Source organism: Canis lupus, chromosome 21 (genome assembly GCF_011100685.1).
Source record: "Canis lupus familiaris isolate Mischka breed German Shepherd chromosome 21, alternate assembly UU_Cfam_GSD_1.0, whole genome shotgun sequence".
NCBI classification, from domain to species: domain Eukaryota; kingdom Metazoa; phylum Chordata; class Mammalia; order Carnivora; family Canidae; genus Canis; species Canis lupus.
Genome location: NC_049242.1, coordinates 10343107 through 10367873, shown reverse-complemented (window position 1 = coordinate 10367873; position 24767 = coordinate 10343107). Strand labels below are relative to the sequence as shown.

The following is a 24767-nucleotide window of genomic DNA, read 5'->3' as shown; positions in this document are numbered from 1 at the left end:
TGGTTGTATTTATTGTATGCTATAACTTCCAATAAGAGAATTAAATATAAGTTATTCAGCATTATGTATATGATTCTGAATAAAAAATAAATGTAATAAACGTGTTTTTGTTGTTGTAACAGTTTAATATACCATTCTTTTCAACCTGGTGAGATCTGATTAACTTTAAAACCAATTTAAATGCAATTTGGTCTTTTAAGTGTTCTTTATTTTCCATAGCAATTACTTTCACTGTGCAGACTAGTACACACAAATTTAAGATATACATTAAAATTACTGAAAATTCCCAGATGCAGTATTATTATCTATATTGATGTCATTCTGTTTAGATAAATATCTCGTCTGTGTCTGTTATAATTTGCTGAGCTTATAAATTATAAAGGCAGCCCAATTCACATTTTTATTAAATAATACTCTTCCTGATAGTCCCATTTAATTTTGATTACATATAGCACACTTTTTGACAGTGGTAGAGCATGTCCTTTTCTGTTATCTTGTAACACCTATGAATTTATTCAAACAATCGAATGTTATTATATCCTAACCTGGAAGCTAACTACTTGAAATACATCTGTATATAAGGCTGACATATACCTTCCTCTCCTGTAATAGGTAAACCTGAGGAAAAGGACAATATCAGCTTGTGGACTTCACAAACGCTATAAGGCCTTCTGAGTCCACACAATCAGGAGATCTCAACATATCCAAAAGCTTTAAGAATCATTCCACAAAGAAGAGAAATTTTAAAACCGAACCCTGGGGGAGAAACATGCCTGAGCAGATGGAGAGCAGAGGGAAGAGAATTCCACGTCTGTCAGTGAGAAGAAAACTGTCCTCTTGCTTTAGCCCATGCAGCTGAGTAAACTCACTCAGATATTCTTCACTTCCACCATCTTAGAAGTCAAGTGAAAGGACAAGACATAGAACACAGATGATTGTTTTCTAAGAGATTGTTTTTATTTAAAGAAAATGGAAACAAATGTAAACACTTACAATTATCAAGTCTTTGAAAGAAGTCAATGTATTTGATAAAGGAAGAAGGGAAAGAAAATCAATAGGCATTTCCTCAAGCTACCTTGGGTAAGATGTTCCTGACACTTGCAGTTGAGTTCAGACACATCCCTCATATGAGGGAGCAGAGCATAGAAAAGGTCGGAGAGGACAAGAGAAGGAACAGGAGAGGAAACTGCAAATGAGAGAGCTACTAGCCACATGCACAAAGCTCACTACACCACGCTCATAATCCAGGAACACTCCCACGTGGCCCAGAGGCCTTTGCACATACTGAGGGGACAGTGGGGAGGAGGTAAAGAGACTGCACTGATTGTCCTCTTTGATACAAAAGAGTAGAAAAATTCCTTCTGAGTCAAGCACCATGTCATTCGTCATTGTCCAAGAATCATCACAAAATCCAAGGACCCAGTTTTGACAGTTCCCCACATCCACTTCCCAGTAATGTTGACCACAAGTAAATGTCTGGGCTCCCCATGCCAGAAAATAGTTAGATCTTTTTGTATTAGTGACAACATCAGGATGATTGGGACTGACGTGCAAATGTCTCAGATCTTCAAAGAGTGGGACGTGACGGGTGGTTACTTCATTTTCAAAAAAAATGGGCACTGCAGGAGGAAAGAAACACTCACGTTAGCATATGATGTTGATTCGTGATGGACATGGCCTTTATATAGTGTCTGGGTTTCTAGCTTATCCCTGGAAATGAGGGCCAGGGCAGTGAGGAAGCTCTAGAAATCTACTGTAGGTCAATGTCTACTGGACTGTCTTTAAAACGAGCAAATCTCAAAAAAAAAATAAATAAATAAAAATAAAACAAGCAAATCTCTAAGCAGAAAAAAATGGAAGAAATATATGAACTTTCTTAATATATATCAAAAAGACAGATATGCTAAGCTCTGTTTTTTTTTTCTCTGAAATATTTGCAGTTGAGAGATCTTTAGTAATACAATGTAGCCAGGCCATCTTCTCATAAAATAATAATAGCTCCTAATAACAATAACTCCTACGGAGTGATCACTTTGTCTCCTATTTAACTATTTTTCACCAAAATACGACAAGGCAAGATAAACTGAAAGAAAAATTCCTATTTTTTCATAAATAGAAGGTTTGTGAGCTAGTGCAACTTTTGAAAGAAAAGAGATAAATCTAGTGAAATAAGTGGTCCGCTGACTGTGGTGTTGTAAGTATTCACTTTATGTGTTTAATACTATTGATTCTATACAAAGTACTTTTGGATTATGTGAATAAAGATTGTGCCATGTAAAGTGATTTGTTATGAAACATTTTTGAAAACAAAAGTTACAACTCATCATCTAACTACCAGAATAAACCACAAACCTAAACTTGGAATATACTGAGGGTGCATGAAGATTTATGTTTCATACAACAGTTAACATGGTATCCCGGCACACTGCAGCCTCTCTAGTATCTTTCCTATTGTCTACTTCCAGGTAGCTTGTTACAATCTATTCTATTGGGCTTTTCTTCAGATATTAATTGTTTTGCCACATGCATCATCTTTGTATCAAGGCAAAATAGGCTATTACCTTCCCAGATATGAAATCATAAACTCTGCTTTGGGGAAACATTACCCGCTAGGACACTAGCTGAGGAGACTGTATAACTATACCACCAAAGGATGGTCTCTTACCAAGAAATTGGCTGAGCCTCTCTATCAGCCCAGTGATGGGCCATGAGCTGAGCTGTGCGTCCACGGGTTGAGGCAGGTGCTGCTGTACTGCTTCACTCCTGCAAACAAGAGCAGTTCATTATTGTTTCTGAGCTCAACGTTTTCATGACAGTGATGGCATGTAATCGACATCGTAGGGAAGATGCTTCATTAAAATCCTCATGTCTGGGATCAGAGGTGATGAATGTAACTGCACAAATGAAGGAATGTAGCAAATATCCATTCATTTTCTAAAGAGCAAATGAAACCCAATTCTACTTCCTGACACTTCAACCCTAGCATACAATTTCAGGATCTGGTTCTATCAGCCAAGCATGGGATGATGCAAAATGGCCTGAACTGAGGACATGGAGAGGACACTTTGATTTTTAATCCACACTAGTCACCTCCGAGATGCTCCGTGTTCACATATCACAGCAAGGGGGTGAGGAGCTCAGGTTGGGCAGAGATTCTGCTTCGGAGGACCCAGCTTCAGGAAGTGCCACATCCAGCCCTTCCTGGTGAAGTTGGGAGTCTGCCGCCTGCTAACTGTGGGAGCCCCAAGCCCTAGATGGTCCTCCCCCATGCCTCTTCTCTTTCTCCCCCACTTTAGGCTTCTTGAAAATACCTATTTCTCCCACAGAAGACTAGCGTGGCTTCGGGCCATATCCTTAATGTATTCTTACACTTACTGGCAAGAATTAAAATCAGGACTAGCATTTGCCTTCATGCCACTGGTGCACAGAACCCTGTCAACTGCATGGGCTTCCACAGACCCTTGTCCAACCCCACCTTACACAAAACAGCAAACGCTTTTCTTCTTTGTGAGATTGGGGAAAATAAATGTATTATGAAACAGGTTTTGTTATCATAATAAATTATGCTCCTATTTCAGCATCAACAGTCTGATCACTAATAAATAATTCTTAAATCTTTTATGTAGAGGCAAACTCACCTTTTTAATGCACTTTCAAAATGCTGTAAAGAGAAGAGGGAGAAAAGAAAGAGTCTTAGTATTCATGACAAGATTCACAGTAGAGATTTCATTAACATAATCCAAGGGTGAGTAAGCCCGTATTCATGGAAACAGAAAGGGAAAATGAACTTTATAGATGCCCAAATTTCTCAGTTTGGCCAAGTGTTCAGACAAATCCATATGTCTTCAGCTAGCTTCTTGGTTGCTGTGGTCAGTAATTGGACGTATATTACAACTTGAGGAGTGTTTGTAGTTTGCTTTTCCACAGAATTTCACAGACTTTAGCCTGGTCACCAGAAACACTGTGACAGGGAAAACCTTTACCACAGTTTCAGAAAGTACCATTGCACAGTTGTGAGAGAGGGCAAAGAGGTTATGGACGTTATCTAGGCAGCACGGTGACTCTTCTTTCCTCAGTCCTTACCTGGAGCAGCTCCATGTCTGGTTTTTGGCACATTTTCTTGAGGTCCTCATACATTCCTCTTAGCAGTTTCCCCTTTACGTCCATGTTTTCCTCACTTTCTTTGAGTCGTTGAAAAATCTCTTTGCTTTCCCGTTCTATTCCTTCTAAATAACGTCTCTCTTCCTCATAAAGCACGTGGCACACCTTCTGATACTCAGCATGGATCATCTCCCTCCTCAGACTCACATAACCCTGAAGGGAGAGGCTTAGTTAGATCATAGAGTGGGGCTGATTCTATCTCTGTCATATCACCTACTATTTGTCTTCTGGCATTTAGCCAACTTGGTACATCCCTTGAAAACAGAAACTGGGACATCTTTCTGCCCCCACCCTTTTTCTACTCATTTGTCCTTTTATTGCACAAGAGGTCAAAACCTTGACTTTGAACTCCTTCCCCAAATTCCTACATTTTCCTAATAATAAGCACTTGTGATATAATAATTGGCTTGAATAATATACTAAGAACCTTCATTACTAAATCCATTTAGTCTCTTCTATGCCCAGATGCTTTAGCTGTAGACTCACTCTTTGCTTTAAGAAAATAATAGCAAATATTACTTCCTAGAATAAGAGAAGACCTTCCTAAATGTTTCCTTCCACATCCACAAACTGCATGCATGCAGACCAGAACCTGGTGTGTATGAGTGCAGCTCAACTCTTCCTGGCCAAGACGGTACACTCCCTTTCTTAGCTGACTCTCACACTATCCTCAGAGACAATAGTCAACATACAACCACCTTCTCCTATTAATTCCCCCTTCGCACTTTTTTTCACTTTACCTTTTCTTATTTTCCTCCGAACTGGTAAACATGCTTTATTCACTCACATGGTTTTGACATTAAAACAAAAAACAAAATATATCTGGTTGACCTGATATCTTGGTTTTGTGCTGCCATTTTTACCATCAACAAAATATATTTCTTGGTCATAGGTCAACATTCACTAGACTCGTTTGTGAAACTCTCAGGCTTTCATCATGTGAGTGAATTCTCCTTTCCACTCTTGTTTTAACTAAAGAGATTCTTTATTGAATCCACATGATTTTTTTATACCCATGTTTCTAAGTTTTCTCAGGGTACTTCCCAGGAACTTAAAGGGCCACATTTCTCAAACCAATATTACCTTACCCCAAACCATCTATATCACCTCCATTTCTAACCTAGATTATATTCCAATGCCAATCAACACCTGTCTCTCTCTCTCTCTCTCTTTTTACCCCTTTAACATGCTACACTCACATAAATCACATTTTCTGACATTTCTTTACTACAAAGACTATCCCTGGAATCCTTCCACTTCTCATTACTTGTGGTCAGTTTGTTCTAGACCTTTCTTCTTAGGGATCCTCAACTCTCCTATTTGCTTCCCTGAATTTCATTTTGAAGTCTTCAAATCAGTATTTTGTCTAAACCGCAATCTGAATGAACTTGCCAAAAGAGAAATGTGATAATATCTCTTCTTTGCTTAAGCAACTTCAGAAGATTTTGATTGTATTCAGTTTAGTTCAACCTCTTAGCGTATATTAGATAAACCTTCAGTAAAATGACATGTAATTATCTTTGGGCCTTTGTGTTCCACTTGGATCCTTCTCCTCATTATACCAGTCATAATAAATGTCAGTATTTTCAGTGAACTTTTAGTAGATCTTATATGCGCTCAGCATGCTTACTTCAACTGTACTTCTAATACATAGCTCACTCTCGGTTTTTAGCTCTGATTTTAAATGTCTCTACCCTCATTCATTTTCCTTTATTGTCTTCACAATGCAAAAACAAAGGTAAGTGTGGGGGAAATAATCAGTTTAGTTTGAGAGGTGTTTAATTACCTTCCTAAGAAGCTATTTCCCCAATTAGCCATGTACCTTAATTTCTGACCTTATGCAGGTGTCTGCCCAAATGTGATCATCCATAGAGTAAGCTTTTCTAATCATCATATTGAACACTCAATTTTGTCAAAGCTACCTTTGTTATTTATTTTCCTATTGTATTTTTCTCAAAAGCATTTGTCACGATGATGGCTACTCTAAATTTTATATTTTGACTAGTTGAGTGCTTTTCCCAACTACTTCATGAGCTCCTTGAATTAGAGGCAATCTATTGCTTTTGTCTATTTCTATAATGGCTTAGAAAAGTTACTAGACAAAGTAAGTACTGGATATTTCAAGGAAAATATATTGTAAGTTATCTACTTAAGGATATCACCTTTAAATAATGAAAATAATTTTGTTATATCACCTTGTCATTCCCACAGCCCCATTTGGATCCCTTTATTAGTGGTGACAATGTTCTTTAATATTGCTTGCTTGTATGTTTCCATTAGGAATTCTTGAATTAAAAAATATAGCTAAACTTTTTTTTCACCTCTAATTAGTGGTATTCAATCCATATTTTTGAATCCACCAATGATAGATCCACATTTTCAGTCATTGATTTAGGCTGCATTTTCAATTAATGAATGCTACATTACTAGCCATATCTCTCAACATTTCATCTCTTATACATGTGAACCAATATGAACTTTATATGATCATGTTCAGGATTGCACTACTTACTAGACTTCAATCCTCATGTATTTACCTACTTGATATCCTCATGAATTAGCATTTTCAAATTGTCCAATTACTGAAGTAATCAGATAATATCTTTTGCATGTTCAAAGATTTCTTTACCTCTAAGAAACCCTAGGTTTATCTCATCTATTAATTATTGTCTACCTTGATTAAAGTGAATTTTCTATACCTGTTGGATTGGTATGATCTTATCCAGGAATAACTTCCATGAGCTTGTTGTTTTGATTTTAGGAAGAAATCCTAACAAATTTACATACTTCCCTGACATATTTGCCTGATTAGATGGAACCAGTTTGCTGTTGGTTACACACTCATAGAAGACTATGAACATTATGATTTAGCTGAAGTATAATCAGTGAGTATTGGAAGCTGGTGCTGAAGAAAACAGAATCCCTTGCTTACCTTCCATGTTCTGACTTTGCTGGTCTCTCTTTTTTGATTTCTCCGATTTTCTTGTGTCTGTTCCCACAGAGATCTCATTTGTTTCAGGAGATTTTGCTACAAAAGAATCATGAATATGAACATTAGAAAAAGTGTTATTGAAAATGTCATAACTTTAGAGATGAAGAGGGAAGGGAATGCAAGATAAATGCATTTGCCATCTCTAGTAATCTAGATACTAGACAGGGCAAAGTGCCAGGGCATGTCATTGTTAAGCCCAATGTCAAATTGGAGGACTTATTTTTTTTTAATTTATTTATGATAGGCACACAGTGAGAGAGAGAGAGAGGCAGAGACACAGGCAGAGGGAGAAGCAGGCTCCATGCACCGGGAGCCTGACGTGGGATTCGATACCGGATCTCCAGGATCGCGCCCTGGGCCAAAGGCAGGCGCTAAACCGCTGTGCCACCCAGGGATCCCTTGGAGGACTTTTATAACCACAAAGTAAACCTACAGTTGGAAAGGGTGTCTCACTATGTAGGCAACTGGCCCTCAAACTTTATGTCACCAAACCAATTTTCACTAAATGGAAGCTGTCTAACTTTTTGTTGTCTTGTGGTCAGTTTTTGTCTCCTAGTAACCTATTATTTTAACCAAGAGCCAGCGTTTCTAAGTAGACTCCATTAGATTAGGCTTTTTGCAACTGTGGGTATAATGGACAACAACCATGCCTGAAACTAACAGATTAGTCCATCTTGGTCTTGCAAGGAATTGTTGCAGTTCCTACTGTAATCAACATCATCACCACCACCAACTTGAGTTGTAAGACTATAACCATGAAAATGTAAGTGCTGTGGGGGGGAGGGGGGCGGACAACATCTTTTTACAATAGCTTACCCAAGTTTCTAGCACATAATGCCAATTATTATCTGCTCTGTATGACGCATAGATAAATAGAAATTATCTTCACTTTCTTTTCTAATCTTTCACATATCAGATCTCCCAGATTCAAACTTCCCTCTCAGCCATTGCTTACCCGGTATCCCTCAGCAGTCCAACCAATGGAACAATGATTATGGACCACATGCTCCTTAGATGTACAGCAGTGCAGACAGAGCAGGTCTTTTGTAACCTCACAGAAGAAATTCTTTGTTTTCATGTGTATCTCACACATCTGTTCTGCAGAGCTCGGTAAGCAGTAAGGTCTTGCCCATCTGGCAAGGAACACTTGTGTCTTCAAAACAATGTTGGTTTTAAACATTTGATGAGATGTTTCCCTGCACACAGGGCAGTAAGGAGGATAAGGGGCTTCCTCCCAGAAGATACAAAGACAAGGCCTACAAAAGCTGTGCCCACAACCTATAGTGACTGGGTCTATGAAATAATTCTCACATATGGAGCAAAATAATTCATCCTGGTCGATGTTGGAATCCATGACTCTGAGGAAAGAAAAATGTAGAGAAAATTAGTTTGTCAATGGTCTTGAAAAAAGTACATATTCAAAACCATTAAAAATACTGAGAGGTGTGAGCATCATTTCCTTCCTGTATGTATGAATTTCCTAGCATATACAGCAAGATAGCTGTTTTCATATAATAGAAAGACATTGCTGAAGAACAGAGCCCTCAAGTTCTTCAGCAAGCATAGTGATTTGTTGAACACGGCCTTCCTGGGGTACCTGGGTGGCTCAGTGGTTGAGCATCTGCCTTCGGCTCAGGTTGTGATCCAGGGTCCTGGGACCAAGTCCTGCATCTGACTCCCCATAGGGAGCATGCTTGTCCCTCTGCAGAGACATAGGTCTCTGCCTCTCTCTCTCTGTCATCATCAGTAAAAAAAATAGCCTTCATATCAGGGTTACAACCCCCTTTAATTTCCCATTTTGTTTATTTATCCCCTCTTCTAAGTGGACCTGAGAATGTAGTACAGATCCAATTGCCAGCCATGGATTGTGAGTCATAGTTCACCAAGTGCAATCATCCTTATCCATCTGCCAGTAATTGGTTATAGGCCACTTGACCTTATACAGCCAATAAGATTTGAAGGAAATACTATTAAGAGGATTTTGTGAAATGTTTCTTGGATCCTGAAAAGAAACATTAGGAAGAGTCAACTGATCATATTACTCTGGAATTTGGGGGGAACATGTGTTGAATGTGATGCATGGGGCTGTTATTTTGTGACCACAATGTGCACTTGCCTAGAGACCAAAAAATAGACCCTGAGTGTGACAGAGAAATGGAAGAGCTGGGCATTTAACCATGTTACCAAGGCGTTAATTAAGCAACTCTTGGACTGACAATCAATACATGTAAGAGAAATTGAGGAAATATTAAAATTCTTTTACAAGCATCATAAGTAAACATATTTTCTGGCAATAATCATCAATGGATATGAAAGTCATTGGCTAAAACTGTATTACTCCAAAAATTGTTAATAAACTCCTACTTTATTACCAATTAATATATGAAATTATACTTAAATTTTTAAAGAATACATTATTTTAGTTACCATGAGTTATAAAGTCGGCTTTAAGATAATTCTTTGAAAAAAGGGTAACAATGAGGTGATGATGCCTACAGATATTTTACGAATAGCACTTTGGTGAGATGGGGTTTATGGCCTTCTCTTTGATGAACATACCATTTCAGTGATATGGAACATAGGGTCTTCTACTCAAACCTGCCCATCATGAGGAGATAGTTTGATGGACAAGAGAAAGGTTAAATTAGCTTGTGTAGAATGGGCTAAACCCTGGCCAAGAATTCATTATGAATATAGTCATTTCTAGATTGAAAACTTTAATGAGATTGATAATATGAAAATGATAATAGTAGGGGCACTTGGGTGCTTCAGTCGCTTTAGCAATGTGCCTTCGGCTCAGGTTATGATCCCAGAGTTCTGGGATCTCTTCCCGCATCTGGCTCCCTGCTCAGTGGGGAGTCTGCTTCTCTCTCTCTCTCTCTCTCCCTCTCTCCCTCCCTCCCCCCTCTCTCTCTGCCATCCCCCTGCCACAACTCGTGCTCTCTCATTCTCTATTAAATAAATAAAATATCTTTTAAAAATGATAATAGTAGAAGCTATACTATTTTCTAATTTTAAGTATGGACTGATTCCTCTTATCTGGATTACCTGTCCTAGTCTCCTCAGCAATGCTAGTGACATATGTTGTATTTCTACCAACACTTTATAATGAGGAAACTTAACATGGCGTGAATAAAATAAGTTACTTGTCTAAAAATCACACATTGAATAAATGATTGATCCTTTGCACAAATATAGATCTTACTGACAAAAAAAGAAAGAAAACAAAATAAAATTCAAAACTAAAATTAGAGTCCATGATTAACATTAAACCAAGCAACGTGTACTGATCTCTGAACACTGATAAACTAATCTATTATAAGATATCATGGTAAAAAAAAAAAAAAAAAAGACCATATTCTGGTACTCAATAGATCAGAGTTTGAAGGATGATATAAAGTGAGGTGTTTTTTTAAAGGTAATTGTTGTCATGAAAATATATAATATGCCTTGAAAAAGACAAGTGAGAATCATTTGATAGTTTACATTTCATAACGTGACCATGATAAAAGTATACACACTCAAAGTACACAACCAAATTTACTCATCTTGATGGCTAGCATATTTCTTTGAGAAGATCCTCTCCTCACTCTCTATTTTTAATACAAAAAGTTGATCTATTTTAAATTAAATGAAGTATAGGTTGTTCAGATCTACTAACTTCATTTTGAAAATTTCAAGGCAATCAATTTATCTCCTCTGAACACTGAAACATTTAAAAAGTTAATGATTTAAAAGACACTAGTAATATACTCATAATTCAGATTCATTTCTAGGATTCCAGTTCTCTATGAAATGATATATACTTCAAGTCAAAATGGCGTCAGCAGTAAATGACAACTGTGTTTTAAAATATGTATTTTTACTTGACTTGTGATGGGGTTACATCTGAATAAATCCATTGTCATTTGAAAATATCATAGGTTGAAATCACATTCAATATGACCAACCTACTGAACATCGTAGCTTAGCTTAGCCTAGTCTACCTTAAAAGTGCTCAGAACACTTAACATCTACAATATGGTGAAATCCTCTAACAGAAAGTTCATTGTACAACAAAGTGTTGAATATCTCATGTAATGTATTGAGAACACTGTAATGAAGGTGAGAAACAGAATGGTTGCATGGGTAGAGATAGTTGTAAGTGCATCAGTGACTGACTGGGAAGGGAGGCTGCTTCAACTGCTGCCCAGCATCACCAGAGTGTCTTAGGGCATATTGCTGGCTCAGGAAAAAACAAAACACACAACTGAAGTTCAGTTCCTACTGAATGTGAATCCTTTCCTCATCGCTGTAAAGTCGAAAATCACTACGTCCCACCATCTTAAAGTGGGGACTATCCACAAATTGATTTCACTGAACTAAAAAGGGCCCTTATGTTCATGTTCCCTGGATGCAGAGAGCCTTCCTCTATCAGAACTTCCTTATATGGAAATGAATCAGTTCTCCATGTCTTTCCAGCTCCTAAACACTTGACACTCTACCTCTGAAAACTAAAATCCAGGTCTGAAACGGAAAACTGAAGAGACATTTTAAATATTCAACCTAACAAAGAGTTTCTGGAATAGTTGAGCATATTGAACAGAACTAGCATTCTATATAGACCCGTTATACAAACATGTACTTAAATATGTACATACAGTTGGCACAACATGAATAGAGTGGTAGGCATGGATAGATGAATTACTATCTATGGAAAACTAATACAATTAGCATATATTTGTTGCATTGCTCACAGCACTGCATGCTATCTCGTGGCAAATGCTTTCTGCACCTCACGATTCTATATGAACATCAAAGTACACAAAAATGACAGAGGAAAAAGAAACAATCCTAGTAACTCATTTAATAAATACAAAGAGAAGAGATTGCATCTACCTATGGGGGTAAAATTTAAATTTAGAACTAATGAAATCATTCCCACTCAAATTCTTTGGGAGCAACCTAAACAGACAGACATATGGATTACATTTCCTATTTTCAAGAGAAAATCGCAGGAGTTGCTTTCATGAGTATGGAGTGCTCATCTGTGGAAACTGTTAATGGAGTTTCCCGTTCTTTATCAGTAAGTGATTCTGTTGAAGTCAGTTGAAGGAGTAGGTACTCACCTTTCAACAGCAGCAAATTTCTAAAGTCTCCCCAGCCCAGCCAACTCCAAACACAAGGATTCTGGAGAGGAATGAACTTGGCTCTTTGCCTGATGCTTTATAGTCCCTGAAGACCACACCCATTTTCCCAAAGTGATTAAGTTATCAATCCTTGGGAAAGGTGTTGGGCACATGATTAGATTTTTGCAGAGTGGAAGACACACCCTGTTGTGGATGACTCATTGGAAACCATCTTAAACCCACTTAATCAATCTGCCACATCCGGGCACTACTGAGAAGCCATGCCTTGAGTTAACCTATGTGACCCATGGATCTGTTGTTTTTGAAATAAATGTAGAATGTAAACTTCTTATATGCTTTTTAAAAATCATATTATAATCCTAATTGCATCAACCGATTACTATGTACCAGGCTGAAAGCTCTCCACAGTTCATTTATCAGCCCAGTGTAGCCAAGCCCCTGCCTGATAATACCGCCTCCTGCTCTGGCAGAAGTATCCTACTGTTTCTATGGATCTTGTCCACCTCAACTGAACTAAAATTCTCTAAAATTTTATATTTTTCAGTGAGCCCTCCACACAATTCTTCCCCTTTAGTTTTTCTGTTCTTTTCTTTTTGAAAACATACAACACTTTTCTCCTTTGGTCTAAAGCTGAACACAAAATAGCTTTTGCTGGTCTTTCTCTAAGACTCTGCTCCTTTTCTCATTACCCCGTATCCCCTCTCATACCCTTTCCTTTTATTCTTCAATACATACACATAATCGAAAGATTTGTGATATTTTGTGGATTTAGTGATCACATGGTTGATGTACTGCATGACTAATTCCTAGAAAGCATCATAAACATTTTTGTAAAAGAAATATCATATTTCCTGTTAAGTTTAGGGCAACTATCTCTTAAAGTATTCCTCATCGTGGTGAGGCTAGCATCCTGCTCCATCTCTTCAAAACATTTTCAAATTTAGTCAACAATGGATCATGGTGCTTAGCCTAGAAAGAAAAGCTTAAAACACTATTTCCACTACTACAAATGATTGACCATCATAAGTCTGCCTTACTAATGTAAAACCATGTTCATTAAAAAATGAACTACAGGGCAGCCCGGGTGGCTCAGAGGTTTAGCGCCGCCTTCCGCCTGGGGCGTGACCCTGGAGACCCGGGATTGAGTCCCACGCCTGCTTCTCCCTCTGCCTGTGACTCTGCCTCTCTCCCAGGGTTTACTATCCTGTGCTGCCTATTGTCTAAGTTCTGAAAGCTATATCTTTCTATCTTTATACTATTCTAATATTGGAAGGCTTATATACTAAAATTTCAATTTCATTAATGATATCAAATGTATCCAGTGTTATCTTCAGTGAGCTTTGTATTGTGTCTCTTTTAACAGAATTGTCCATTTCATCTAAACTCTTGAGTGCTTCTAATGTTATCTTCTCTTCATTAAATGTGCTTCTAATATTCTCTTCATTAAAATATCTGTTGATCTCTCCCTCTTTGAATATAGCTATTTTAGTGTCCTCTCTCTCTCTCTCCTCCCTATTTTTTCCTCTGTGTGTGTGTGTGCTCAGAGCAGCTAGGTTTAAGAATCAATAACTCCCTTTGATTTTTACTGTGTATTTATTTTCCTGAGTGAATTATGTAAGCCAGACTTTGGCAGTGGTGGTGGAGTGGGGCTAGGGTTTTGGCTGAGTTTCTGGAGACCAGCTTCTAGGCACATGTAGTGTTGTGAGCAGTTGGTCCCACTACAAGGTGTGTGTGTGTGTCTGTGTGTGTGTGTGTGTGATCAGTACGTTCAATATATCCTTTCATTAGGAAGTACTTGGTGGGAAGAGAAGCCCCTTATGGGTCATCACTGAACACCAGATCCTACACAGGGGAGGAAGAAGCATAGAGTTGTGGCCTTTTTAGAGTAAAAGGGTCAAATGTCAGGCCTTTCAAGAAGAGATCAGGAAGCTCCAAGATCATCACACAAAGGTCCATCACTACCTTGTCTCATCTAGTGTCCTCACATGTGAGATCCTCCCACGCAGGGACTGCTGAACCCTTGTGCAAAGTCAGCCTCCCTTTCCCTTGTCCAGGGCATGAGGAGCTTCCAAATCAGACCCGTCAAGAGGTACTGCCCAGTACCTTTGGGTAAGAGGTCTCTGATTCCTTTGAGTGCTGTCCAATCCTAAGGATTCCTGGGCACTGTCCAATGTGGGAGAATCCTGCTCTGTACCCCAATGCCTGGACCAGATCCCCTAATGTGAGTTCATTTTGGAAACAAGTGCAACCTATGCTTTCAAAACTGTCAAAGGGCTAGCCATCTTGTGTCTCCACTGTCACTGCCAGACATGTGGCAGGGTAGGGACACTGGATTTGACACAGAACCAAGCACAGCGCTTGGCTAAAATGGATGGCCTGGGCTTCAGAAAGGGAGCTTACATGGTCTCGTGTGATTAGAGGATGCAGAATTTAGAGCTGCTGAGGACAGAACAGGAGGAAAAATGCACTTTTAAAATATGTAATAGCAAGATATGGTGGAAACTGCAAGAGACTCCTTCAAGACTCTTCCTGCTGTAGCTTCCGGAATTGTCGGAGAGCCACAGTTGAGTTGCCAAGAGCTCTGCACCTGTCCTGCACATCTGTAGTGCCTTTGATGTCCTGAGTGGGGGGGTGGCTCCCTGTAATGCAAGCACTGGCACAACAGGCATCCCTGGTCTACAGGCTCTGGCACTGTCACCCTCTGGTCTCCTACTCACCCTGTTACCTTCAGGTGACCTTGTGGGAAGATTGGACCCAGCATACCCAAACCTGCCTAGATACACCTCCGTACCCCTCTCCTGCCCCAACAGTCTCCCATAACATTCCCCCCTCCTCCTGTCAGTTTCTCTGCTCAGCCAGGAGAGTTGCCCTGTCTTATTACTATAATTTAATATGTTAGTATTTTCAATGCTCATCCGATGCCAGTGATTGTCATTTTAATTTTCTGTCTCTATGAGCGAGGTTGAGAATATCTTCCCATTTATTGCTTTCTTCCCTTTCTCTGAAGTAACAGTTTCAGGTGATTTTCATAGTGGGAAGGCCATCTCAGGTTTTCTTCCAGGTGGAAGTACTCTTTCATATTTTGGAGATTCACCCTTTATTGGTTTTACCCCTCACTTCCATTAGAGTGTCTTTTGAAAACAATATTCTTAAAATTTTTGCAGTTCAATTGATCAGTAGTTAACCTTATTTAAAATGTGTTTTTTCTTTCTTCACCAGGAAATCCATCTCTAACACAGAATCAAAAAGATATTTTCCTATATTCACTTCTTTTAAAATGATTAATTTGCTTTTTCATCTTGAATGTACCTGGAATTAATTTTTGTAAACTCTCATAGCATATTCACTGGAAAGTTTCTCTTTGGTAATCCAATGGCAATGCCTGCCCATTCAGTCAACAGTCAGGTAAACCATTCATCAAGTGAGTCTTAGGCCGTCTGGTTTCTGTGGGTATTTTGTTCTTCCCTGTACCAATGCCCCACCTCTTAATTGTTAGGGTCATGAGACCATTACCTCTGACACTGATACCTTAGAATGCCTATTGATGTCTTGTTCCAAAAAAGAACACTGCTCTAATATTGCCAACACCCAAATTTGGTATAAAATTTATATGTATGTAAAATTTATATGCATAAAGATCCACCACATATTTGCATGTAATACATTGCAATCTTCTCATCACATATTTCCAGCATTTGAAGTATACCCAAAAACCATCATACCTGGGACACCTGGGTGGCTCAGCGGTTGAGCATCTGCCTTTGGCTCAGGGCATGATCATGGAGTCCCAGGATCCAGTCTCGCCTCGGGCTTCTTGCGTGGAGCCTGCTTCTCCTTCTGTCTATATCTCTGCCTCTCTCTCCCTCTCTCTCTCTCTCTCTGTCTCTCTGTGTGTGTGTGTGTGTGTGTCTGTCATGAATAAATAAATAATCTCTTTAAAAATTTTGATTGCAATATCTTTTCTGAAGTATCTTCAAAAAAGTAAATTAAATTCGCTTTTTCAACTACCTACATTAGATGAATTTTTTTGTTTTGTTTTGTTTTGTTTTTACTATTATGTGGTCTGAATTTTCTGAGAAAAAAAGGGGTTTTTAAGAAATCAAGAATTCAAGAAAAGTGACTATCCAAATTTTATTTTTGAGGTTCTCAACACTGTCTCTAATATCTCAATTTCCACTCTTATATTTCTTTCATTAAAGACTATTTAATAAATACTAATGAATCAAATTGTGCCTATGAAACTCTAGCTCTCAGGTGAAGGAGAGTTATGTAGACTTTGTATCTGTAAACCAACTTAATTAAGTATTTCTCAAAGCTGAACATTCATCTGAATGACCTGGAAAAACTGATAAACCATGGATTTCAACCCCAACCCCCATGCGATATTTTTGTTTCCATAGGTCATGGGTTTGGGCCAAGAACTGGATTTGAAATAAGGCTCAGGTAATTATGATGCTGGGGGAGCTGAATGAAACTTTGAGAACCATGTGCATATTCTTCATTCCCTATGATCCTCAACATTGTCTCTCCCCATTGCTTTATCTGTGCCATTTTCAATAGCTGATAGAATTTCTGCTACTTGCTATTCTCAATTATTAATGAGGAATGTGTGGAACCATATATACTTCAAAACTATCTTCCTTTCAGAAATGGAATTTGGGAAAGAGCGTAGATAATTTGTAATACTTTAGCAAAGATTATTGGGTAGCATACTGTAATCAAACCCTATTGCCAATAAGACAATCATCTTACCCTTTTATTAATTGATTCATGCATCAATTATTTGTTAAGGGCACATTCTCTCCTAGACACTCTGTTATCTGCTGGTGATATGTCAGTGAACATTTTATCTCTTGCAATTCACATTATTGTAAAAGAAATGACCACATATTTGGAGTTCATGTTCATAGGCCTAGTTTGGTCCTGAGGTCAGTGGAGATTTCCCTGGAAAACAGATGTTTTTTTCTTCTGGCGGTGAATTTATAGGTAGGATACACTAGATGAAGAGGTGGGAGAAGGTTTCAGATTGACATGGGCATTGTAGATAACCAAGTCTGTCTGTGATGGGCAAACTCTGTGTCCTACACCAGACCATTAAGTTTAAATCACACATTTGTGTATTTCTGTAACTCCAGCATACTCCAACCAGGCGTGTAACCATAGCACGTATTCTAGATAAATGGGCCACAAGAGATCATTTAATTTTAGAAGATGGAACATACCAACTGACCCAGAGATTTCTTTACTGACAAACACTGAGAAAGTGGATAAGGGATTGTAACAATTACCCGCCTCCTGGAAACACAGAAGAAACATATCCTTAGATTCTATCAGTGTCATTCTTCCTTATTTAAGAATCCTTATACAGACTCCTAGAGCCCAATCCCAAGAGTTACCCACATCCACCTCCCAATACTGTTTTCTAGAGGTGAAGTCATCACCAATAATATGTTTTGATCTTCTCCACACAGCAAAATAGTTAGATCTTTCTGAATTCAAAGATGCATCTAGACAGTCATGTCTACATCTCAAACTTCTCACAGTCAGTCTGATATCATAATTGGTTATTTCTTTATCGCAGGAAATCTCCACTGTGGAAAGAAAAAGAATATTCCAGTTAAAATCAGTTTTAAAATTCCTGGACAATTTCTGAATTGACTTAATATCTGAAATGATACAAACTATCTTGTCACTTCAAAATTGCAAAAAGGAAACATTCAGGGTTTTTGTTCTTCCGAAATATTTCTTCTCTTAGCACAAAATATGATTTTTTAAGAGCTTTTGCTTCCAAAAATGCCCAGAACCAAGTGACTCCACTTTGTAGCTAGAAGGAAAATTCTAAGAGCAATTCTTGACGGAGTCAGAGGAAAATACTAAGCAATTCCCTGTGCTTGTCAAAGGTATAAATATGTGTCTATTACTAAAATGCCCCCTCCCCCATAATTCAAACAAAGACATTTTTCCCTTTGCATGTTCTCCTATGAATAGATCTAGATGAGTAACAACAGAAGATTGTTTATCTTGCTTGATGGTGAAGTCATAAGTTATTCTGATATATAAAAGTGCATCATGTTTTGGAATCGAGTAAACTGGGTCTGTTACTACTGAGATAGGTCTCAATTTTTTAAAGATTTATTTATTTATTTTAGAGAGAGAGTCTGGGGAGCAGAGGCAGCAGGGGAGAAGGAGAGACAGTCTAAGCAGATTCTGAACTGAGCACAGAGCCCCACACCTGGCTGAGTCTCACACCACCGAGGTCACTATCTGGACAGAATCCAAGAGCAAGATGCTTAACCAATTTGGCCACCCAAGTGCCCTGAGACAGGTCTCAAATTTTGATCACCTATATCCCTAACTTTAACACTCCCAAATTTTACTTGCAAACTTACATTTTTATACCGTAAAAGTGTTAATAAGTGCATCAAATCTGATTAAGTCAGTATCAGTTTTGTTTAATCAGTTGATAGTTGGGACACTACTATGGGTAGTTCAATCCATTAAGAGTCTGCCTTTGGCTCAGGTCATGATCCTGAATCCTGGGATCAGGCCCTACACTGGGCTCCCTACTCAGGAGGGAGCCTGATTCTCCCTATCTTCCCTGCTCATGCTCTCTCTCACTATCTCTGTCTCTCTCAAATAAATAAAAATCATTTTAAAAAAGGAAAATAATTTAAAATAAAATCAGTTGACAGTAAAAATAATAAAATGGATAAAGAAAATTAAGATAGGTCCAAAACCAAGCTGTTATAGATGGCAAGCATGAATGTATATTTATATACACACTTAAGATTTTTGTGTATTTTTTGGTCTTAATGTTTGGGGACTATTTATGTCCCTTCATAAAGAGTAGATCTTTGAGATAAGGCAAGAATATTTTAAAGGAAAGTATTCCTTTCCCAAAAAACAGTGGTGAGGGCTTGCCACGTAGTTCAGCAATTCATTCCAAAATCCAGAAAGATTTCTGCCATGTGCAAACTAGACATCTACATAAAAAGAGACTATCTCCTCTACTTTGAAAGTTAGTCCAGTAACAAGATGCCTCAGCCACAGAGGCAGAGACTATAAGAATTCCATAATCTTAAGCATGTTGATAAAAAATATTTTATTTTAATATGATTAAAGTTTTTGCAGGCAAGTTTGAAAGCAATTCTCATAACCAAATATATATCAGGCAACTAAAACCTAACCACCACAGTGGCTGGTCATACATATGATCCAATAGTGATCACCACATTAATTACCTTCTAGTTAAATCCATGCTCGCTTGGGATATGCATAGGTTCCAGTTGCTAAATATATTTCATTTTTTTTTTGCATTTTACTTACAAAAGTAAGTAAAAATTTCTATAAGATAACTTTGTTGGTTGCCTAGCCAACAGGCATACGCCTTTCTGACCCACTTCTTGTACAAAACAACCTTAATTTTGTTGGGGTGTTAATTTCCTCCAAAAAGCTTGGACTTCAGGAGTTTGATTCAGTGTGTGGCTGCATAGGTAAGTCATGATTGGTCTGAAGAATCAATTAGTAATGTGACTAGCCAGTGATTGGTTTAACAAAGGGCAGTTCACTAAACTCTTCTACTTTTATTATTCCATTTAAGTGTCAAAACCATCCCATTATGATTTCTTGTCCAAAATCACTCTGGTACTAAATGCTGGAGCCAGAACTCCCACCTTTGACTCAAAATCAGCAAGCTATTACTCTCCAAGATACAAGAGGGGGGGAAAAAAACCAATCTTTTGACTTCTAGGCAACTATCATAATTCAACCAACAAGCATTTTCTGTTAAGTTCACAGTTGCAGGAAGAATCTGTCAGTTTGAGGATATAAAACAGCTTGTTGGTTAGTAAAACAACATCCCTATAAGAGGTAATAAAAAATTAAGGGGGAGGGTTCCTGGGTGGCTCAGTCAGTTAAGCATCTGCTTTAGGCCCAGGTCATGATCCCGTGGTCCTGAGATCTAGTTGGGCACTGGGCTCCTTGCTCAGCTGGGAAGCCTACTTCTCCCTCTCCCTTTACCCCTCCCTACACTTGTGCTCAGGCACTCTCATCTCTCCCTCTTTCTCTCAAATAAATAAATAAACTGTGAAAAAAAAGAGATAATACATTTTTTAAAAAATTGATTAAATGAAGACATTAATATAATGCCACAGATCTGTATGTCTCCTGTCCCTCATACATGATCCTGAAAAAAGCCTTAATTACAAAATGTTGATTAAAATGCACAAAAACATTCACACATAAGCCATAGTCATGAAACTAAAATTTCTTCTTTGATGTTTGTATCTCAAACAGAATTCATCACTGAAACCAATTTCTGAATATATGAGAGTTAATAGGATTAAACTTTGTAAAATTGGACCAGATTTCAACAAGAATCCTCTCACGTGACTATACTAAGTTTTTTAATTTGCCCTTCTATCTTTACTACAGACACACCTACATTTAAAAACAATCATTAAGGAAGGAGAGTAGCAGTGTGTTCTCAGTCCTTGGGAACTATTATCATCATTCTTTTTCATAGTGAAAAGATATAACGATCATGGAATAACAATCAGCACCAGAAAACATATCATGTTTTTAAATTTTACTTTATATGAAACAACTCATTGCTAGACTAATGAAAGCACTAACCCTCTAATTTCTGCCTTTGCTGTACAGTTAACAGTGTCATTTTCTGCAAGCCCATTTACTATTACTATCTCTAACTTTTTGTCAGGAAACTGAGGTTTCAGAAATAATTGCCAACATTGAAATATGAGGTCTTTTTCAAATCATTCAATGCATTATCTACTTAGAAAAAGCTAAATTATTAAAAAATATAATGATCATTGCCCATGATATCTTGGTAGCCAATTTGACTTTGATCCAATTGCTTTCACCAAATCATCTGGCTTTTTTGTTCTTTTTTTTTTTTTCAAATCCCATCTCCATTACAAAATTGAATAGAATCATTCACTGTTTCTTAAAGATTATATTTATTTGTTTGACAGGGAGAGAGAGAGAGCAGGCGAGAGCACAGCAGGGAGGAGGAGAGGGAAAGGGAAAAGCAGACTCCCAATGAGCAGGGAGCCCATCTCGGGATGGATTCCAGAATGCTGAGATCATGACCTGAGCCTAAGGCAGAAGCTTAGTGACTGGGACACCCAGGCCCCAATCACATTTTGATCTCAAATGTCACCTTAAACTCTGAGGACTAAGGAGAAATTGAGCAGGATTGAAAGGATTTAGGTGGCCATGCTGAAGATGAGAAAATATCAGATGCTACAGCATGGGAAAGCACTGAAATTAACACCAAAGGGAAGGACCTACATTCAAACACCATATTGCAATATAGTCAGATGTGCAAGCGGGAATGGGAAAAGAATTTGGGGACCCAGAAACCCAGACAAAAATTTTCCATATGCATATTGTTTAAAAATAATTCCAAGGATGAATGAAAAACAGGAGGGTAATTTCATTAGATTGTCTTTGGAGAATGAGAAAGGGGTTATTCTAGTCAAGGCCAGAAAGGTGCATCCTCCCCTGGTCCTGCCTACTCCAGACCTAATCTGGGTGGAGCTTCAGGATCCAGTGTACAGGCTTTGCAAAGGCAAAATAAGTTTGTTTAGCGGAGGCTTTTGAATTGGCTGGACTGTGGGAACTCAGAAAGCCTCAGCTGCCTTCTAGTACAGAGAGTCCAGAGCACACAGAACTGACCCAACTGGTTGGGTTTTCCTATAGGCATTGAGGAGACCAATTACACATTCACCAGGTGAGCATACACTTTTAAGTAAATAATTCTGACTTTTTTCTTGGCAAAATTAGTTAACTGTCAGCAGGCTTAAGACTTTCCCAAGCAAATGTATTATACCAAGGTACCAAAAATCCTGTAAGTCCCTCCAGTTTACTCTATCGAATTTTCATCTGTCCTTGTTTTGACATTTATAAATTTATATATTTGTGTCCTTTATATTATGTTCCTTGTGTATGAAAATTGGGATATCTAGAGGGAATGTAGATGTCATGTAGTTTTATATTTGGTTTGGCCCTAAAACTGAAGGAAAGCCTCGTGTGGTTTTGGTCAAAGGCACTGAGGCTTCAAGATGAGGATCAGTTACCCAGAGGAAATCATAAATGTCCTCATATTCTCACTTGATCTTTGACATTTGAAGAGAGAAGTAGTTTAGTTCATCAGAAGGCATTCGTCCCATTGCACTGGGTCCCAGTGAATGCAAACAAATCAGGAACTTACCACAGGCTCGGGTCTCACTCATAAACAGACCACAGTGTGGCATAGACCTGGAGAAGCTCCCAGGCTTGTCTCACTATTTCCACCCTCAGCCGTGGACCTCTGACCTGCACTTGGAAGGTAGCCACAAGCAAGGCACCAGAGAGCAATGGGCCTTTCCCTTCCATTCATTTTGCATTTATTTTCTTTTTCCATTCTCCTGCCCTAGAACTTCTTTTTTTTTTTTTTAAGATTTTATTTTATTATTTGACAGAGACAGAGAGAGAGAGCACAAGCAGGGCAGTGGGGGGCAAAGGAAAAGGGAGAAACAGGCTTCCCGCTGAGCCAGTAATCTGACTCAGGGCTAGATCCCAGGAACCAGGGATCATGACCTGAGCCAAAGGCACACACAGACTCAACTGAGCCAAACACGCCCCCCACCTAGGACTTATATCTTAACTTGAGCCTCTTGAAACAGTGGCCACTTGTTGGTCTTGCTCAGTGCCAGGCTCTGGTGAGAAGGCAGGCTCGGGTTAGGAAGACAATTTTGAAAAACGCGAAGGGAGTATATGAAACGTAGACATGGGGGGATGCCTGGGTGGCTCAGTCAGTTCGGCGTCCCCACTCTTCGTTTTAGCCCAGGTCATGATCTCAGGATCTCAGGATCCTGAGCCCTATCTCAGTCTCCTCACTCAGCAGGGAGCCTGCTTGAAAGATTCTCTACCTCTGCCCCTCCCCCCCCCCTCTCTCTCTCTCTCTCTCTCCTCTCAAGTAAATAAATAAGTCTTTAAAAATGTAAACATAAATTTCAACTCAGAAGTAGCCAATTTTCTATCCGCATTGTTAAGGGCGGTTAAATTATTCAAGTGGGTTGTGATTTTCTCATTCATTTCTTTTTTCTCCTCAGAAAGCAGAGCTCTGCACAACTTCCCAAAACAACTCACGTGCGGAGTCTGAAGAGTGACGAAGTCTGACTCCTGCTGAGGTGTCTCAACTGCTAGAACTGTAAGGGGCCAAAGGCCTAGAAATCCTAGAAATGCCATCGCCTGGAGGCCAGATCACTGGTGCAAAGCAGATATTGTGAAGTTGCTGGAACGCGTGGAGACCAACCTTCCGTCCAACCACAGCCACACATTCAAAGCAACCCAGTCACAGGTGGACTGGGGAAAAGTGGCTTTTGAAGATTATTCTGGAGAAACGTGCAAACTCAAATGGTTACACATTTCTTAGCACATGAGAAAATTTCGCACATTGACCGAGTTAGTGCCGGAAGCTGGGAAGGTGCTGAAAGACCTGCAGAAGCACAAGCCACAAGAAACCCCCAGACTTGCCCAGACGCCCTGAGGCTCACCTTGGCTTCCTCAGGGAGGCGCGGCCCAGGAGCCCCAACAGTATCCAAGCTGAGGAACCAGGAGCTGACCAGGCGCCTGTCTGAGCAATACAGGGAGCTCCCGGAGCAGATAAGGCTCAAATAAGTGCAAGATTTCCCGAAGGAGAAAGGGGCGTCTGAGGAGAACCTGGCTCGGCTCCAGGCAGAGCACCCGCCCTCTTCCGGGCTCTAAGCAATTGCATGTAACCGGGAGGAGCCCACACAAAGCGGGAAGGAAGTTTCAGAGGCGTGTGCAGGACGTGAAGTCTCCCCCGGAAAACTCTTCTTCCCGGAGGGTGGGATTCCACGGGGGGCCCAAGAGGCCCCCATGAAGGGATATGAGAAGCCCCCGGGACTCGCGGGGGGGCGGGGAGAGCAGGTGCGGCCTGCGGAGCGCTCGGGGGAGCCCGGCGGCCGCGGCCGGTCCCCAGCCCCGGGAGGAGCTGCACGAGCAGCGCCGAGGAGCTGCAGCCCCAGGGCACGCCGGATCCGGGTCCTGCTCAAGAGGCCGGCGGGCTCCTGGAGAACATGCTGCCCACAGAGACCTGCCCTGTGCTAGGCGGAAACACGGGCATGAAGGGGGGCCCACCCCCAAGATCAGACCCACAGACCTGCAGTCCCTGTCCGCAGGGAGTCTGCAAGGGGGCTTGGACGGGAGTCCAGGCTCCAGGCTCCAGGCTCCAGGCTCCAGGCTCGACAGAATCCTCAGCGGCTACTGGGGGCAATTCTCATGCCTCAGGGGCATCAGGAGAAAATGAAGCAGCCAAGGAAGGCAGGAGGTCCTCGGACCCCAGCAGTGGGGATGCTGATGACTATTGTCGGTCTGAGCACAGTGGCCCCAGCTCATCTTCCTCAGGCGACTCCTCTGATTCAGACTCAGACTCCAGCTGACTTTGGTGGGACAGA

General features: G+C 39.7%; 1 protein-coding gene across 2 annotated transcripts; it reads right to left on the bottom strand.

Annotated features, from left to right (window-relative positions):
- Positions 1-935: 935 nt before the first annotated feature.
- Positions 936-24127, bottom strand: LOC608075 (tripartite motif-containing protein 43-like). Of its 2 annotated transcripts, none has more exons than XM_038568346.1 (7): positions 23844-24127; positions 8109-8511; positions 7094-7189; positions 4084-4314; positions 3639-3661; positions 2666-2763; positions 936-1619 (listed from the first exon to the last, which is right to left on the bottom strand). In XM_038568346.1, exons 2-7 carry the CDS (start codon positions 8505-8507, stop codon positions 1111-1113), a joined length of 1356 nt encoding a protein of 451 aa, XP_038424274.1. In that variant the 5' UTR covers positions 8508-8511; positions 23844-24127; the 3' UTR covers positions 936-1110. The 2 variants fall into 2 exon arrangements, with proteins under 2 accessions (XP_038424274.1, XP_038424275.1); XM_038568347.1 differs by lacking the exon at positions 23844-24127 and adding an exon at positions 16005-16067.
- Positions 24128-24767: the final 640 nt, after the last annotated feature.

Coding starts and splice junctions, on each gene's coding strand:
- LOC608075 (XM_038568346.1), bottom strand. CDS start 8,507: ATGGATTCCAACATCGACCAGGATGAATTATTTTGCTCCATATGTGAG. Junction 7,190..8,108: donor GGACTGCTGAGGGATACCGG/GTAAGCAATGGC, acceptor ATTCTTTTGTAG/CAAAATCTCCTGAAACAAAT. Junction 3,662..4,083: donor CAGACATGGAGCTGCTCCAG/GTAAGGACTGAG, acceptor TTCTCTTTACAG/CATTTTGAAAGTGCATTAAA.